Genomic DNA, 18,320 nt, shown 5'->3' on the forward strand with positions numbered 1-18,320 from the left:
ATGAGTCTTATAAAAATGTTAATATCTAGTAATTGGTAGCTATGAGTCATAGAAATCTAGGGGAATAGCCAGTGAGAAGTGTTGATGGAGGTGAAAACCTGCCTAGCAGAGGGTCCTTGAGATAGAATGTGGAGAGGGCTTTGAAGGTTTTTGGCAGTAGGGTCCACAGAGGACAGGAAGTGTACCTGGCCTTATTCTCACCACTGGGCTTGTGTTTCTGCCGAGCAACAGATGGATGGAACTCTTAGAAGAGGCCGTGCAGAATGCCACCAAGCACCCTGGAGCTGCCCCAACACCCATCCATTCTTCACCACCAGGATCCCAGGAGCCAGCCTACCAGGGCTCCACCCCTAGCAGGTATGGTGCTTAGCCCTCCAGTTCCCAGCACCATTCCCTGTCCAGCCTGCCTTTCTTGATACTCCTCAGCCTTTTCACCACTAGGGTAGACAGGTAGCCTCCACAGAGAAATACCATTGGGAAACAGATGGAAGAACATGCCTCTGCTTCTTTGCCTTCTGTCCTCCCTGCTCTCTCCCACCACCTCACATTTGGATATAGTGGAGATGCCCCTGGAGCAGGGTTCTGGTATAGAACGCAGCTAGAGGAGCTAAGCCAACACCCAGCTTCCGCTGTCAGCCTGTGCAGCCCATCAGGTGGTGAGGCCCAGCTCCTTCTTCCTTGCACCCTGCTCCTTTATTGCCTGTAAAAGATATGAGGGGACCAAACTAGATTTCATGACACCTTGACCAGGCTGGCAAAGCTAGAAATTGCCACCAGGTGGTCTGCTTTAACCTTTAATGATTTCTTCCCTCAGGGTAGAAATAAATGACTCAGAAGTTTACCATACTGAACCAGAAACCAAGGAACTATCTGGAGGTAAGGCCCCTCTCTATCATGTGGGAAACGAGCATTGTCTTTTTTTTTTTTTTTTTTTTTTTTTTTTGTGGGTATGGGTCAGATTAAGGTGTCAGATGATGAAAGAGTCCATCAGGGCAAGAGGTATGAGAGGTACTATTTGATAAAATGAGTAGAAGGGAAATGGGAGAGGAAACTGACTGACAGCTTGACCAACTTTTGCTGCCTCTGTGGGTAACAAGGTTAGGAGAGAAATACCCTTGCCTGCTTGAGACAGAGATTACTGTCATAGAGCAAGGTGCACACAGAGAGTGAGGAGTATTGGGGTATGCAAGGACTTAAGATGTCACTTTTGGGATAGGATGTAGAAGCACAATTTTCAGGTAACTTCTCTTTGAGGTTTTTTATTTTTAAATAACTTAAGATCTTGAGTTTGAAAAAAAAAATTAAGAGTTCCCTGCCTATGTCACTCATCTGTGTTCTTTCACTTAGAATGTCTTTCTCTGTGTCCCACACATCCTTCATAGCTTGCTTCCAGCAGTTGCTCCATGATTGGTTTTTGTTGTTTATGTCAATTAGTAGTATAGCCAGCACTTCTAATGCCCATATCCTGATCTGTTTTATCTTTTTTCCCATAATACTCAACACCTTCTAACAAATGCCTGATTTCCTAGTTGATTTTGATTGCATCCCAGGCACATCTCTGTCTGCTGGTATGTGTCGGGGTCACAGGAGGTGCTCCATGAACTTCCAGAGAGCTTACTAACCAGGGCTCCCAAGCCCTGGGTCCACAGCTGGACATGGGCTCACCTCATACTTCTACTCTCCCACACCCTAACACACGCATCCAAAACAGGCCCTGGGCCCCAGCAGAGTTTTCAAAAGAAGCAGCTGGTAGCACAAGAAAAGCCTGAGCAGGAGGAGGATGCAGAGGAGCTGAGAGCCCTGCCTCACCCTTCCCCTTCCCTGGATGGAGAAAACAGAGACATCAGGACAAGGGACCCTGTCCTTCTGGCCCTCGCAGGCCCTCTACTCATGGAGGGACTTGCTGATGCTGCCCTGGAAGATGGTAAGTGCCTCAGACTTTATCATTGGCCCCTGGTATCCCAGTAGCACAGCCCATATGAATTTCACCTTCTACCTACTCAAAGGTTCTTACTTTATGGGAGCTGTATGCAGGAATAACAACTAGTCAGCCATAAACCCAGCAGCTCCACGCTTAGACTGCAGCAGATTGACTGTGTTAGTGGCAGGAGCAATGATACCCCTCATCTCCCTTGAGCTTTCCCACTACCAGGCTGTGTGCAATCCTTCATCTGGGAGGCCATTCCTCTGTCTTTCCTGCAGTGGAGAACTTGCGGCACCTGATCCTGTGTAGCCTGCTGCCCGGTCACACTGTGAAGACTCAGGCTGCTGGCGAGCCTGAGGATGACCTCACACCCACTCCTTCTGTCATCAGCATCACCTCTCACCCCTGGGACCCAGGATCCCCAGGGCAAGCTCCCACTATAGGTGACAACACCCTGAGGCTAGAGGGAAGCCAGCCAGATGGGGAGGATGCGGCTCTCTGTTCTCTGGCACAACTGCCCCCAAGGACCAGAAATTCTGGCATCTGGGACTCTCCTGAGCTGGATAGAAATCCAGGTGAAGAGGTTTCAAGCACAGAACCAGCAGGAACTTACAAAGTTGTAAGAAAAGGTAAAATATGTTTTTGTATCCATTGTGTTCACACTTTTGCTGGGGTAGAGATGAATATTGCAGGGAGACACTTCTTTTTCCATCTTTCTCCTGGATCCTGTGTGAGCACTGGCATTGGGACCTGGGGGGAAAGACATGTTGATATGAAGAGCCCTGAAGTCAGACAAGCAAGGCTCAAAGCCCTCATTTGCTAGTTAATGTCTGTGTATCTTAGACAAAATCCAAAGTATATCCTCATCAGATCAACTTCCAAGAAAAGTTTCTTGCTATTCTTCACTGATTATCTAATCTAAAGAAAAAAGTTGGAGTGGGGGAGAGAGAGAGAGAGAGAGAGAGAGAGAGAGAGAGAGATCACTTTTCCCAGGAGATTCAGTTTTAGAAAAATGAGAGCAAATACCTGTTATTCCAGAAAGTGGCCAAGAACAGAGGAGCTTAAGACAAAGCTGGGAAGACTCTTGAAAATGGGGGTGATCTGGGAGCAAGTGCATGCGCAGAGTGGTAGAGAGGATATTCCAAGTTGGGGATACTGTGGGCAACTCTGTGACAAATCCAGCCAGGCCTGAATAGACCAGGAAGGCAATGGAGGAGGGAAGACTCTCCTGAGGAGTGTGGCCAGAATGGTAATGCCAAGTCTGGGCCACTGGAGGCTGAGAGGATTGTCTGACATCAGTCCCTTGTGCCTTGCTGCCCCCTACTCTGTTGGCCAAAGGCTGCCTCTCCTGGGCTTCTGGGAACTGACCTGCTCCTGCTCTTCCAAGGTGACTTGGTGGAATGTTCTCTTCAGCTCCTGGGACATGGCCATTTATGATCTTGTACTCACTTTGTTCTTTTCTTCCTCTATTCTTGTTATCCCCGACATGTCCACCTCTTTCTCCCTCTCCTTCGTCTCTCACTCCCTCCTTTCCCCTTGTCTTATCTCTCAGTCTCTCCTCTCCCTGGTGGTGGTGTCGGTGCAGCCAAGGTGGCGGGCAGCAAAGTTACCTCTGCACTACCAGAGAGTGGCCAGTCAGAATCTGAGCTATCTGAAGTGGAAGGCGGAGCACAGGCTACGGGTAATCAACTTCTTTTTGCAGCCAAAGCCAGGCCAGGCTGTAGCAGGGGTCCCATGGGATAGAATTGGACCTTGGCTGTCAGAGTTCTTTTACCCACAAACATCCTGTGTGCTCCCTGAGCTGTCTGAGATGGTTGGGAAGTAGCACGTGAGCCCAAAGACAGCAAGGAAACCTGTACCTCCAGCTTTGAAAAGCCATTCACTGGGAGATGTAGAGGCCCAGTTCAGAGTTTCAGCCTATGCTCGGGTCTGGAAGAAAGCAAGAAAGTCTAGCCAGTGCCCACACTCAAGTGTATTTAACCTGACATCCTGAGCAACCACTTCCCAGTCCTGTCCACTCCTCTAGTACTGTGGTGAGAAAAGGTTTGCATGGCTCTACAGGTTCCTTTGTGTTTCTCCATGGTCAGTTGGTGTTTCTAGGGGATGGTGACATGTAGGGCAGTGTTGACGTGCATCATTGAAATACTGCTGCCTGCTGCTTTCCATGAATGGGAACCACTCTCTTTCTCCCTCAGCGTAACACCTCCATCTTGCCCCTTTTTCATTCTCATCACTAAGCATCTTCCCCTGGCAGGTGGGGAGCAGTTGCCATCTAAAGGGAAAAGCATGGGCCTGTATGCACTAGGTTGTCTTAGAAGCCTCCCTGGCCCGTTCTGTCACAGGGTACTCTGAGGGAGTGGGAGAATGACTTAGACGTGTCTGCTTGACTAATTTCTTTCTCTTGCCATCGGTATAGGGAACTGTTTTTATGTCAGCATGCCATCAGGACCTCTGGACTCCAACACTGAGCCTACCAGGACACCCCTAAGTCCCTCACAGCCTCACAGCCTCCCTACATGGCCAACAGAGCCTCAGCACCAGAGGGGAGGCATTGGGGATCAAATGTGTTCCAGCGGCTCTTCCCCCAATCTGGTCCTCAGGGATATGGGTGTGATCTTTCATACCATTGAGCAGCTTACCATCAAGCTCCACAGACTCAAGGTAAGGAGCATAACCCAGGACAGTTATATATCTGGATAAGTAAATGTTCATGTGTATAGATATACATATATATATATGTATATGGAATTGAGCCTAGGGCTTCATACATGCTAGACAAACACTCTACCATTAGGCTCCATCCCCAGTTCACCTTCAGCTCACCCTGCCACACCCTCTGAGCCTTAGCCCTGGGACTCAGACGCCCCCCCACCCCCACAACTCTTCTAGGACATGGAACTGGCCCACAGAGAGCTTCTCAAGTCCCTTGGAGGAGAGTCGTCTGGGGGGACCACTCCTGTGGGCAGTTTTCACACAGAGGCAGCCAGATGGACAGATGACTCTCTCTCTCCCCCAACCAAGGAAGCACTGGCCTCTGACCCCCAAACCAGTCAGGAGTTCTGCCCTGAGGAAGGTGAGTAAAGCCAGTTCCTGCACTGCCTGCACTGCCACCTTGAGGGAGTGCATAACCAAGTGCTCGGGTGGCCATGACTCTTTTCCCGGAGGTGTGACCAACACATTCCCTCAGCTTCAGAAAGGGATCTTTGCCAGGAAACAGGCAGCTGAATTTCTGTGAGTTCAAGGTCAGCCTAGACTATAGTTCCTGACCAGACAGGGCTACATAGTGAGGAAAAGGGTAGAGCACATGTCGGAGAACTACTTCTTGCCTTCCACCCATGGTCCCCATGCTCCCAGTTTACTCAGGAGATCTTGTCTTTTTCTACTTCCCAATGTAGATTAGATCCGTGTATGTCTCTCTTAGGGTCCTCTTTGTTGTCTAGGTTCTCTGGGATTATGAATTTTAGACTGGTTTTTCTTTGCTTTATGTCTAAAAGACACTTATGAGTACATATGATATTTGTCTTTCTGGGTCTGGGTTACCTCACTCAATATGATGTTTTCTAGATCCATCCATTTGCCTGCAAATTTCAGGATGTCATTTTTTTTCTGCTGTGTAGTACTCCAATGTGTAAATATAACACATTTTCCTTATTCATTCTTCAGTCAAGGGGTATTTAGTTTGTTTCCAGGTTCTGGCTATGACAAACAAAGCTGCTATGAACATAGTTGAGTACATGTCCTTGTGGCATGATTGAGCATCCTTTGGGTATATACCCAAAAGTGATACTGCTGGGTCTACAGGGAAGTTGTTTCCTATTTTCTGAGAAATCGCCATATTGGTATCCAAAGGAGCTATACCAGCTTGCACACCCACCAGCAATGCAGGAGTGTTCCCTTTACCCCACAACCTCTACAGCATAAGTAGTCATCAGTGTTTTTTGATCTTGGCCATTCTTAGAGGTGTAAAATGGAATCTCAGAGTTGTTTTGATTTGCATTTCTCTGATGGCTAAGGATGTTGAGCATTTCCTTAAGTGTCTTTCAGCCATTTTAGATTCCTCTGTTGAGAGTTCTCTGTTTAGGTCTGTACTCATTTTTTTATTGGATTATGTGTTCTTTTGATGACCAATTTCTTGAGTTCTTTGTATATTTTGGAGATCAGCCCTCTGTACGATGTGGGGTTGGTGAAGATCTTCTCCCATTTTGTAGGCTATCATTTTGTCTCGTTGACCATGTCCTTTGCTTTACAGAAGCTTCTCGGTTTCAAGAGGTCCCATTTATTCTCTCAGTGTCTGTGCTACTGGGATTATATTTAGGAAGTGGTTCCCTGTATCAATGCGTTCAAGTGTATTTCCTACTTTGAGGTTCGGTGTGGTTGGGTTTTTTGTTTGTTTTTTGTTTTTTCGAGACAGGGTTTCTCTGTGGTTTTGGAGCCTGTCCTGGAACTAGCTCTATAGACAGGCTGGTCTCGAACTCACAGAGATCCTCCTGCCTCTTCCTCCCGAGTGCTGGGATTAAAGGTGTGCGCCACCATCGCCGGCCGGTGTGGTTGGTTTTACGTTGAGGTCTTTGATCCATTTGGACTTGAGTGTTGTGCATGGTGTTAGATATGGGTCTATTTTCATTCTTCTACATGTTGATGTCCAGTTATGCCAGCACCATTTGCTGAATATGCTTTCTTTTTTCCATTTGATATTTTTTGCTTCTTTGTCAAAAATCAGATGTTCGTAGGTATTGTGGATTGATATCTGGGTCTTCAGTTTGGTTCCATTGGTCCTCCTGTCCTTTTTGTTTTTTGTGGGTTTTTTTTTTGTTGTTTTTTTTTTTGTTTTGTTTTTTCAAGGCAGGGTTTCTCTGTAGCTTGGAAGCCTGACCTGGAAATAACTCTTGCAGACCAGGCTGGCCTCAAACTCACAGAGATCCGCCTGCACTCTGCCTCCCAAGTGCTGGGATTAAAGGCGTGCGCCACCACTTCTGTCTGTTCTTATGCCAATACCAGGCTGTTTTCAGTACTGTAGCTCTGTAGTAGAGTTTGAAGTCAGGAATTGTGATGCCTCCAGAAGTACAGAGCCCTCTTTTTAAAATCCTTTGCGTATATGGATGCTTTGTCTGCATGTAAATCTGTATACCACATACATGCAATGCCTAAGGAGGCCATAGGCAACTTTTATTTTTATTTTTTCTAAATATTTATTTATTTATTATGTATCCAATATTCTGTCTTGTGTGTCTGCCTGCAGGCCAGAAGAAGGCATCAGATCTCATTTCAGATGGTTGTGAGCCACCATGTGGTTGCTGGGAATTGAACTCGGGACCTTTGGAAGAGCACGCAATGCTCTTAACCGCTGAGCCATCTCTCCAGCCCAATAGGCAACTTTTATACTGTGAAATTAGAGTTACAGATGGTTATGAGCTGCCATATATAGATGATGGGAATTGAACCTGGGTCCTCTGGAAGAGTTCTTCCATTCTAAGAGCAAGTGTTCTTAGCTGCCGAGTCACCTCTCCAGCCCCCAGAACTCTCTTTTTATGTTGAGGAGGTCATGTACCAGGAGGACCAGATTTTACCTCTGCTGCAGGTTCTTAGTGGCTCAAACCTGGATTTCGAGGGAAGGCCACTGCCATGGCTTGACTCAAAGTTAAAACACTTACCTGTCTTGGTTTTGGATGCCAGACAGAAGTGAGGTACTCAGACCTGCTGAAGTCCCACAAGAAACAAGGGTTGGACTGACGAGATGGCTTGGTGTTTAAAGGCATTTGTACGAAACCTGACCATCTGAGTTCAATCCCCAAGACTCACACAGTGGAGGAGAACTGACTCCTGCAAAGCTGATTCCATACACACTCCATACACACCAGCAAAATTATTTTAATAAAAATAAAGGAGAGTTTCTGGAGAAGAAAGCTTTGTCACCAACAGCTGGTGCTGAAGAGTTAAGCCTGGGACTTGAAACAGAACATTGCAAACTTAGCCAGCTTCTCAACCCTCGCCCTCCTCCCACAGGCTCCGACAACCCCCTGGAAGACAGTGCCACAGACACAGCTGCATCACCAGGACCATAGCCATCCAGACAACCAGAGCCTTGGCTTCTCCATTCTACCAGAGTCTGGCCTGAGCCAGAGCACAACACTAGGAGACCCAAGCCTCCCCTTGACAGATGCCAGAGGCTCAAGGAGAGACCTGCATGTTGATTGATCTGTTCACATTGGACAGAGTCCAGTTTCAATGTCTCTTCCTTTTGGCCAAATCTCCATGGCTTTCATCTCCTGAGCATGCTGATCACAGCAGTTGGCCTCCTGCAGTGGTCTACCCCTTCACTCCACACAGCTACATAGCATATGTGGGGTGTACTGGGTGCACAGTACCCTCAGGTATACAAGTCAAAGGAGAAGGCTTATGTGTAAATGCACTTTTTCCTCCCCTTCCTAGGCCCGAGACAACTGGGTGCCTGGCTCTCCTCTGTCCCTTTAGTGTCCTATAAATATGTCTATTGTATGTGCATTGTTTGCCATTGTAAATAACTTAGCCTTTTTTCTGTCCCTGGCATGCTCAACCCGTCAGAGACCAATAAGATGAGAGCCAGTCAGCAGCCCAGCTCAGGGCGGTGATTGCCTGTGTTCCAGCCAGGGAGGTCTCCCTGGTCTCCCGGACTCCAGGCTGTTCAGGAGACGAGCCCGTGGGGAGCATCTTGCCTCGCTCATGCTCACCCCTTCCCTATTTGCCCCATAGAAACAAATACAGCAGGTACGTTAAGGAGCTCAAAACAGACCCTAAGAAAGCAGAGTCCGAGTTAATTCAGGACCCTTCCCCGGGGCCACAGCAACATTGGCTCATCGCCGTGCCCTTACTCCACTCCCCACTGATAAACATACACACTGTGCTAGGTGTATATATACATATATATAAATATATATAATATATAAAATATAGATATGGAAATGACTGTTTTGCTGTTAAAATAATGTATACTCTTATTTTCTTCCTTTCATGGTTAAGTTTTTTAAAGAAAAGTTAAATATTCTTCCATTGTGGCTGTATGATTCTTAGACTGATACAGGGCATGTTGGTTGTGACTGGTCATGAATGGGTAGAGGGAGCCAGAAGAGCCTCGTCACACCATTCCACACCAGGTCTTGTCACCTCTCTCAAAGTTTTGGGGGTGTGCCTTCTCAAAAGAGTTTAGACCAGTGACCTTGTGGTTACTTCACCCAAAGGAACAGGATCTCATAACCTGCCCTCAGCTGCACAGCATGAAGAGGATAGTCCTCACTGCCCTCACCCTCTCCTCCCCATACATCCCATACAACAGCCATAGCTGAAGACAGGGGACCTGGCAGGTCTAACTGGAGAAGCCCTCATGGATGATCAGTCTGGGACTCAGAGCAATGGAGAGAGATGTCCCTGGAGCCATTCAGCAGCCAGTGCGGAGGCAGCAAGTTGGCAGGCAGAGGGCCAAGAGATGAAAGAGATTGGAGATTCCCTGTAGGTTAGCATGGGCTCTCCAGAATTTAGAGGCAGCCTGGCAGTCCCAGCTCTGGATGTCCATGAGTTCAGGTTGTTCACCTGCCATGTCTAATGTTTGGCCTTCGCTATGCAAATATGGCTACGGTAGCCTCTCCAGAGTGCATTTGTCTCACAAGCCCGGCAAACACATGGGTTGGGGATAAGCAGCAAGGATGCTGGGGGATGGGTCCTAGTTCCATCATCAGCTGTGTGCATGCTGGCAGAGATGGGCTAGGGGATGCTGCTGGGACACTCGGAAGGTGGAGCCAGGAGCTCAGTTCATCCCAACAGGTACCGTGTGATTCAGGCCACCACTCTGCCATGTCTAACCAGGCAATATGAACAGACTCAGGAGCCCAAATGTTCCCAACAGTTCTGAAGTGATTTTCAAAGAATAGCACAGCAATAGGCTGATACTGGTCCAAGGTGTCTCCCATGGGAAGCCTAGGTAGCTGTGGCCTCCTCCTCCCTGACCTTGGCCTTCACAGGGTCCCTTGGCAGCATCAGTTCCTGAATCATGGTGTATGTTGGACACAGTGGGTCAAAGCAGTTTTTCTGAAAGAAAAAAAAAAGGAACATTAGCAGGAATGAAGATTTGTCCTCAAGAGAAAACAATGCCCTTTACAGTGTTAGGACTGGTGAGCAGGGTAGGGCAGTCATGCCATCGGTGACAACAGAAAACAAAGGTTGCTGCATTGAAACAAAGAATCACGACAATGAAACCTTCTGTAAATGGGCCAGGAACTCACCGCCAGGGATAGCGACAATGAAACCTTCTGTAAATGGGCCAGGAACTCACCGCCAGGGATAGCCACAGCAGCCCCAAGGGACCCTTGGATGAACTCTTGGGCTTGGAGACCTGAACCTGGTATTGCACGGCAGTAAGGAAACCTTCCAACCCCACTTCTGTAATTCGGTTTCCTGAGAGGAGAAACAGACAGTGGTACCTGGTATCACACCTGGCAGCCTGACTCCGCATCCCCAAGTTCACTAGGCAGGACTGGCTTTTTTTTTTTTTTTTTTTTTTTTTTTGGTTTTTGGTTTTTCGAGACAGGGTTTCTCTGTGGCTTTGGAGTCTGTCCTGGAACTAGCTCTTGTAGACCAGGCTGGTCTTGAACTCACAGAGATAGGACTGGCTTTTTAACTAGCCCTCTACCCTATTCTTTCTACTTCACATCTTCCCCTTTCCTCTGTGATTCCTCCTCCCCACCTAGCTATCTTACTCAAGCCCTCCCTGACCTAGCACTTCCCCTCAACTCCAGCTCAAATACACCCCATGGAGCTTTGGTGGCACCCCTTAGCAAAGTGGAGCCTGGGTAGTCCCACGGTAAGGATAGGTAAGGCTTGCAGACATACGGAGGAGGTTGAGGTGCAAAAGGACCTTGTTCCCAGGCATGAAAACTTTCCCATCTCGGTGCTCCACAGGCTCCAGGAGAGGGTTGACCATCTCTGTAGCTTCGACAACCAGCTGCTAAAGCAGAATACTAATTGCAGCAGAGGAGAGGGGAGCTGGTCAACAGGCCATTCATTCATTCATTCAACATACAGGTTTTGAGTGCTGGTTATAATTCAGGCTGTATCCTAGGTGCTGGAGAAACAAAGATAAATAAGCCCATACCCTCAGAAAATTCCTTGGTGTGGGGAACCAGAGGATTAAACAAGAATGTAGTGTGGCTGGGCCCTTAAGAGCAGAGACCTTAGAAGAGGCAACGTGGGAGTGAAAGCTGAATGTGTACAGACATTCAAAGGAAGAAGGCGAGCTCCCCAACCGAGTTCTCGAGGGACTGAGGTTTTAATAAGCATTTGTAATCCTTCCATTAAAGAGCATTTGGGAAGCTGATGGTCCTGATGAGAAGGGGCAGTTTGCCCGAGGCAGAGACTGTCATGTGGGGAATAGAAAGCCATCCTCCACCAGAAGTTGTCTTGGAAGCCAGAAGGCTTTCCATTCCGGGAGTGTGTGACAGGGTTGTGGAGTCTCCTCATGGAGAGAGAATGGAGAGGACAAGATGGAGGACTAGAGGAACTGGGAGCCAGGAAGCAGATGGCCCAAAGAAGGCTTCCTAAGGATGATTGATCCTGCATGGGGCAGTGTGCTGACAAAGTGTCTTAGCACCTGTGGGGCAAAAGCATCCTTTGTTCCTGTGCAGTGTTGGAGGGGCAGGTGATGAGCTGAAGATGTTAGAGAACAGAGCTTCAGGTGTACAGCAGATCCAAACTGGGGTTCCTCTTAGATGAGGAGGTAAAGGGGCCTGTCTGCCACATGGGAAGGGAAATGGGGACTTGTGTCATCTCCACAGTAAGTGCAGGTCAGATAGGATTCCATGTGGGCTGGAGTGAGCTTACAGAGACCACTGCCAAAGCAGTGAAAACCGCGGACGGCACCAACCTCGGACTCCAGGAGGATGCTGCGCTTCTCTTTGCTCCCCGTCTTGGGCCCTTTTCCCTTGCTCATCTTCTGCTCGGGGATGGTGACCTCTGGGACCAGAAGAGGAGCCAGAATGCACAGAGCAGACCCCCTGATACCACCCAAACTCCCCTGGGAAAGGGTCTTGGTAAGGCGGAGTCCTCAAACTCTGAGACTTGGGTGAGGGGAACATGGGAACAACTGCAGGGAGCTCCCCTCTAGCTGGACAGCCACAGGTCTAGTCCTGAGAGGTAAGGTAGTGGGTCACAGTGTCGAGGCCAAGCGGAGTCACTCTTCATTTCAAGGTGAGGAATAAATAAGGCCCAAGGAGAGACAGAACTGCTCCTGGCAGACATAGCCATGCCAAAGCCAGCTCCTGCATGCACTCTAAGGCTCTTCTTCCCTGTGGGAAGATCCCCAGAGAAATGTGCTCAAACTTACTCCCCTTGCCTGCCTTTGTGGCATCTTCTTTCTTAGGGGTTCCTTGTGTGGGTGACTGCCCAGAGCCCGACTTCTCCTCCTTCTTTACAACTTCCTGTGAAGGACGGAAGAAGACACAATGGATGCCCTGCCTCCCAGAGAGTAGGAAGGTTGAGCCTCAGAGACTTGTCTGCCCTATACACCATAGAAGCTTCTACCCTGCCTATTCAAGGCCCAAGGTTCCCTTTCACCCAGCACACCTACCCCTGACTTCTCCTTTTTCTTGCCCAGGCCCTTAGGTGTTTTCACTGTCTGCATCTTTTCTGGCTTGTCCGCCAAAGCAACACTGCTGATCCCCATCGTCTGAGACTTCTCACGCTCCGTTTTGGAGTCCCCATGTCGGGAGGAGGAAGGCTGCACTCAGAATTGGGGGATACAGAGGAAACAAATAGGTTCTTTCCCTTCCCCACCTCCCTGCCTGGCCATTGGTCTGGGACAGAGTTGCTGTTGGCAAGGAGCCAGAACGGGTGAGCATAGGCTGGAGGCTCAGGTTTCCATCACAGGAGGGGAAATAGTTCACTTTGAATTGTTTTATTGATGAGGAGGAGGATGGTTTGTTGCAGTGGTAGGGATCAAACCAAGCACCTGTGTGTACTGTACAGTACCTCTAGATCTTGGCTAAAGTCAGGATCTCCCTCTGTGGCTCTGGCTGTCCTTGAACTCATCTTTCATCTGCCTCCTAACTGACAAGGTTTGCATTGTGCCCAGCCAGCAGCTTTTGTTGAGCTAAGTTCTAGGCAGTATTTCAAATGCTTTACAGTAACTCATTTAATCATTTCAACTCTGTGAAGAAAGTAAGTTACCGGGCTGGAGAGATGGTTCAGCGGTTAAGAGCATTGCCTGCTCTGCCAAAGGTCCTGAGTTCAATTCCCAGCAACCACATGGTGGCTCACAGCCATCTGTAATGAGGTCTGGTGCCCTCTTCTGGCCTTCAGGCATACACACAGACAGAATATTGTATACATAATAAATGAATGAATATTTAATTAAAAAAAGTAAGTTACCCTGCTTAGTTGAGGCAAGTGAGACTTGGAGGTTAAGCAGTGATAATGTGGGGAGAATTTCAAGCCCAGGGGATCTGATAGAATCTTTTAACTACACTCTAATGGCCAGAGTGCAGTGTGGTTAGAACATCAAGTTGGGTTTGACAGAGACTGGGTCTCCAGAATCCAGAAAGGCAAGATGCTAGAGGGAATTTGAGTCATGGGCAGCGGGCAGAAAAGCAGCCTTCCTTGAACCAGGCAGCTCCTCACCGATCGCGACCGCTCCTGCGATCCTTTCTCCAGCAGCAGGCGCCTCCTCTCCACCACCTCCCTGTGGGTCAGCTCAAAGGGGCGCAGGACCTGAGGCAAGTCCAGCTCCCTGCATCAGACACCTGCATCAGATTCCCCACCCCCTGCCCTTCCCAGCATGCAAAAACCCACCTCGGCCAGCTTCAGTGCTCCCTTGTCTTGAATACGATTGTGCGCCAGGGACAACCAGAGGAGAGAGCGATTCAGCCTCAGGCCCTGGAGAACAGAGTCCTGTAAGCCCCTTGGCAAGTCAGCGTCCCTAGTCCTTCTTGCCCAACAGCACACACATCCGCAATGTAGCCTGCGCCCTCGTCTCCAATGTGGTTGAATCCCAGGTTCAGTGAAACAAGGGTCCTGTTGCTGCTGTGCAGTGTGGACAGTGCCTGGCCTAGGAGCTGCGCCCCATGGTCATCGATGTTGTTGTTCCTCAGAGACAAGTGAGCGATCCTGGGACAGGGAGAGGGAGAACCAGTGTTCCTAGGGCAGGGAGAGGGAGAACCAGTGTTCCTGGGACAGGGACAGGGAGAACCAGTGTTCCTGGGACAGGGACAGGGAGAACCAGTGTTCCTGGGGCTTGGTTCTGTCTGATCTATAGGTGGAGGGGCAGGAATTAAAGGTGCCTGGAAACGGAAAGGTGAGGACTGAAGATAACTTCAAATGGGGGATAGGCCAAGAAAGGAAAGTGAAGTCAATGAATCTCACGTGTTGTCCAGTCCCATGAGCTTGTAATAGGACTGCTCCGGCAGTGGGTTCCCTTCCAGAGATACCTTCCTGAGAGTGAGAGGGGTCTGAGGAATCACCAGGGAGGCCATGCAAGGGGGAGGGGAACAGTGCAAGTATGGTTCTTTGAGAGCATCTAGAAAACAGTCTAAGGATATCCCCCAATGACTAAAATATTCCCCAGGCTAAAATTCCGGAAGTATGACCATGTGAGGGCCCTGCTCTCAGCGCATCTATCTGGTTCGCAGGAGGAAAGCCCACATGGATAGCACTGAGGGGTATTTGTGAAGAGAGAATGTTAACTCTAGGGCCCTGTAGGAACCTGGAAAGGGGCAGACAGCTAAGCAACAAACTAATTGTAGGTTATCTTAAACCTGGCTCTGCCTTCTACCCATCCACCCTGTGATTCCTAGAAAGCTAACTTAGCACCAGGTCTTCCTGCACACAGCCTCATGAGGAATTGCATGAGCTACTCCTCCACATCCACATCCCCATATATGCAAAGCAGCATCTGTTCCTGGCTCCTCCTCCTCACTGTACTGAGTCATGGAGATGATCTCTAAGAAGGGTGGGGTTCATGGGGAGGATGGGACCTCAAAGGGCTCTGTGGATGCCATGTAGACTAAAATAGTGGTCTGAGGTGGGAATCCCACCCAACAGACTTGCTGACTCTGTATGTATCCACTTCCCCCTCATCCACCCCAGGCAGGCCCCTTAAGCACTGGGGCCTGACCACAACTGACCTGAGTGTGGAGGAACAGAGAGGCAAAAGGGCGATGAACGTGGTCAGGGTCTTATCCGTCAGCCCCACCTTCCACAAGCTGGTGTTGGAAACAGAAACAGCTGGACTCCACCCTCCCAGCCGCCAGAGGCTGACCTCCCACAGCGCCACTCACTTGATGGCTTGCAGCTGGCTGAGGGAGGGTAGACATTTGGAGAGGATACCCAGAATCCGATCCTCAACTTTCCAACCTGAAGAAAGGCCAAAGGTATCTCAGGCCTGGGAGGGGCTTGATGTGAACTGTTGGGTGGGGGGCGGTGGTGGTGGATGGAGCTGGAGGGGAGGGGCAGAGGCGGAGCCAGTGGGGGTGGGGTGGAGCTGGAGGGGAGTGGTAGAGGCAGGGACTGGGGGGTGGAGCTGGAGGGGGGGGGTGATGGTGAGGGGTGGAGCTGGAGGGGAGTGGCAGAGGCAGCAGCAGTCGGCACTCACCTCGGATGTAAATCTCTTTCACTGCCTTGCTGTCCTCTGGCTCCATCTCCACCTGAATGGTGGGCCGAAAGAACACGTATTTGCTCTCCAGGCTGTTCTGGCTACAGGATGCCGACAGCCGCTGGTCGTCTAGAAAATGGTGCAGTATAAGGGCACGGCAGCTGCAGCGTGCCCCGCCAGTGAGTGAGCTGCGTGGGCTATGGCTCACCTTGGGTGGGTTTTTCTGACATGGAGGCAGAAGGGACAAAGTTCTGATGGGGCCGTGGCCGGGTGACAACTTTGGGAAAGTCCGTGTAGCCTGACCGTGCGCAGAGCTCTGCGAAGTCTGTCTCCAGGATCCCGGAGCACTGGTATTCCTCTGCGGGGTGGCAGCAGAGTGAGCCCTGCATTCCGCGTGGGAACCTCCACACTCACAGGGACTCCAAGGTGGAAGCTACCTTGCTAAGACCTATGCTGAAAATACTGGAGGAAAGCAAGAGCTCACGGAGGGGGACAAGGCCTGCCCAGCAAGGCTGCTGACCTCTTAACACTTTTTTATATAGTATTGCTAGTCGGTCTCCCAGAGTTTGTAAGTATTGAAAATCCTCATTGCCTTGATAAGTTCCGTTCCTTCAGTCTTGCCCACCGCCTACCATCTTGAGGCTTTGCAAACTTGGTGTCTAGCAACCCCAAGAGACCCTTGCTCTTTTCAGTTCTCTGCGTGGTAGCCCAGGCTCCTCCAAACCAACAACCCACAGCAGCACCCAGGCCACCAGCAGAGGACTGTGTCCCAGCTTACCCAGAACCTGCATAACACACCAAGCTCTTTGAGGCAAAGGTGAGGGGAGCTTTACTCCCGTGCCCAACTATCATAGGAAATGCTCAGCCACTTAGCTAGTTTACTGAGTGAAGGGTAGGAGACGGGGGAAGTTGGGTGGCCCCTGCACAGCCCTGTGCAAGCTCAGGCTGCCTCTCTTCTGTTAGATATGCCCCCTCGTCCTTCTTGGCATCACTCACCTCTCAAGAGTGAGTCCCTCAAACTTTACCATCCATAGGAATCACCTGAGAAGCGTGAAAGCATCCTCCTGGCCGCCCCGGGCTCTCACAGATTTGTTCCCAATGTGTAGTGTTTCAAAGGAACTTAATCTGTCCTCCTGCACTCCCACACCAATGCTAAAATGGCCCCACTCCCGAGTTTGAGAAATGGGCCATCAGATAGTTTCCTCTAAATCTACACACGTATCAGGCATCTCTACCTCATGTGAGACTCATGTCTGCCCCTGCCAGGCAACCGTAAACCTCTGTGCCCTCCATATTGCCCTTGCCCAGGGTCCCTGTATGCTTGTCACTCGAATTCTCCCCTGCATCTGCCAAAGCTGCTTGGGCTTTCTTTGTCCCTCTTCAGGCAGACTTCTGACCCGTCTCGGGGAGTCTCGGGGTTGAACATCCCAACACCATAGGCACTCTTCGTTACCGCTGTAGAGCCTCACTCCTGAAGGTCCACCTCGCATGCTCCTCCTTCCTGCTTTCTTCCCATGAATCCCATCTCAACCCAGCTAGCATCTCAAGCTAGGAACCTGGGACTCGGTTGTGTTGGGCCCCTCACTTCTACCTCCCAGGACACCCCCTTGCACCTCCACGCCCGTGCCAGCTATCACTGTCCTGCCCTCCTCTCCTCTCCTCTCCTCTCCCTGGCTTTGTATACATCCCAAGTTTTATCAGGAACCCAAGTGCCTGCTGCCTCAGCATTCCAAGTGCTGTGGTTACAAGTGTGCACCATTTATGCCCAGGGAATTCAGTGCTATCTTGTCTTCTCTATGGGAGATGCTTTTTCTCCAGCTCATAATCTGCCTGTCCTGGCCACTAGCATGGACATGGAGATAGCACCTGGCAAAGGGTGGACCCTTGGAATCTTTTCCCAGGTTGTTTTATCTCCATTTCAGGGATAGCAGGGTCCTGACCCTCTTTGCTAACAAAAGCATCAAATTTGTATCAAGACACCTGACAATTTTCTCTTTGCACTTAATTGGTGAAAATTAGGTTCTGTCACTTTCTACAAGAAAAGCCATGGTCCTGTTCATCTAACTTTAATACTTTTCTTTAAATATGCCAAAGCAGAACTGTGTCCATGGCCACTTTGGCTAAATGAGTATCCATAGCTCTGCTCAAGAGCCCCTCCTACAGCTTCATGGGGTCTTCCCACCCCGCCCCAGTCTTCTCTGGCATATCTTATCACATCTCATGGGGTATGTCAGCATCCCCAGGAAATATATATTCTTTAAGGCCAACTCCTGAAGAGACCACCTTTAGTCTCAGCAGAAAGAAAATTCTGAGTTCTGAACCAGCCTCGTCTATATAGCAAGTTCCAGACCAGATTTAATTTAATAACAATAGTAAAGCAAAGCTCTGGACTGATAACCCAGCCTCAGCCCTGCCGGCATACCGGGATTTTTTGGCTCCTCCTCACCCACTGGAGGCAGGGCAGTTGCTGGCTTTTCCTTAGCAGCCCGCTCCCCCTTCTTGGTTACCGCACCGGATGACTTTTGGGCCCCGGGACGTGGTGTCCTAGGTGAGGTCCCCGTAGCACTCGGCTCATTTGACATTCTGGTGGTTCTGGACTCCTTGAGTGAGAGGCAAGATGAGACAGGACTCTATGGGCCTCGCCCTGAGGATCGCCACTCACCAGACCCAGTTGGCCAGCAACTGCAGGATCTGCGGAGTCTCTCTCCAAGACAACGAGTCTGGGTGGGTGGGGCTGTGGCCAGATCAACGGGCAAAGACTGCGTGCGCACGAGGCAGACAGATGCC

General features: G+C 49.8%; 2 protein-coding genes across 15 annotated transcripts in view; one reads left to right on the forward strand and one right to left on the reverse strand.

Annotated features, from left to right (window-relative positions):
* Arhgef11 (Rho guanine nucleotide exchange factor 11) overlaps positions 1-8,945 on the forward strand; it is a 145,547-nt gene extending 136,602 nt beyond the window's left edge. For all 14 annotated transcript variants that reach the window (XM_057793013.1, XM_057793019.1, XM_057793014.1 and 11 more), the window contains 8 exons: positions 232-357; positions 815-876; positions 1,712-1,924; positions 2,203-2,553; positions 3,477-3,605; positions 4,341-4,585; positions 4,814-4,997; positions 7,928-8,945. In XM_057793013.1, the coding sequence (XP_057648996.1) occupies positions 232-357; positions 815-876; positions 1,712-1,924; positions 2,203-2,553; positions 3,477-3,605; positions 4,341-4,585; positions 4,814-4,997; positions 7,928-7,986 (1,369 nt within the window). In that variant the 3' untranslated portion in view covers positions 7,987-8,945. The remainder of the gene's footprint in view (positions 1-231; positions 358-814; positions 877-1,711; positions 1,925-2,202; positions 2,554-3,476; positions 3,606-4,340; positions 4,586-4,813; positions 4,998-7,927) is intronic.
* Positions 8,940-18,144, reverse strand: Lrrc71 (leucine rich repeat containing 71). The gene is made up of 15 exons (XM_057793027.1): positions 17,956-18,144; positions 15,742-15,891; positions 15,534-15,662; positions 15,220-15,295; positions 15,067-15,144; positions 14,306-14,374; positions 13,891-14,050; positions 13,736-13,819; positions 13,565-13,654; positions 12,516-12,665; positions 12,273-12,366; positions 11,814-11,902; positions 10,784-10,898; positions 10,227-10,348; positions 8,940-9,982 (listed from the first exon to the last, which is right to left on the reverse strand). The coding sequence occupies exons 1-15, from the start codon at positions 18,113-18,115 to the stop codon at positions 9,872-9,874; spliced, it is 1,677 nt and encodes a 558-aa protein (XP_057649010.1). The 5' UTR covers positions 18,116-18,144; the 3' UTR covers positions 8,940-9,871.
* Positions 18,145-18,320: the final 176 nt, after the last annotated feature.

Source organism: Chionomys nivalis, chromosome 18 (genome assembly GCF_950005125.1).
Source record: "Chionomys nivalis chromosome 18, mChiNiv1.1, whole genome shotgun sequence".
Lineage (NCBI taxonomy): Eukaryota > Metazoa > Chordata > Mammalia > Rodentia > Cricetidae > Chionomys > Chionomys nivalis.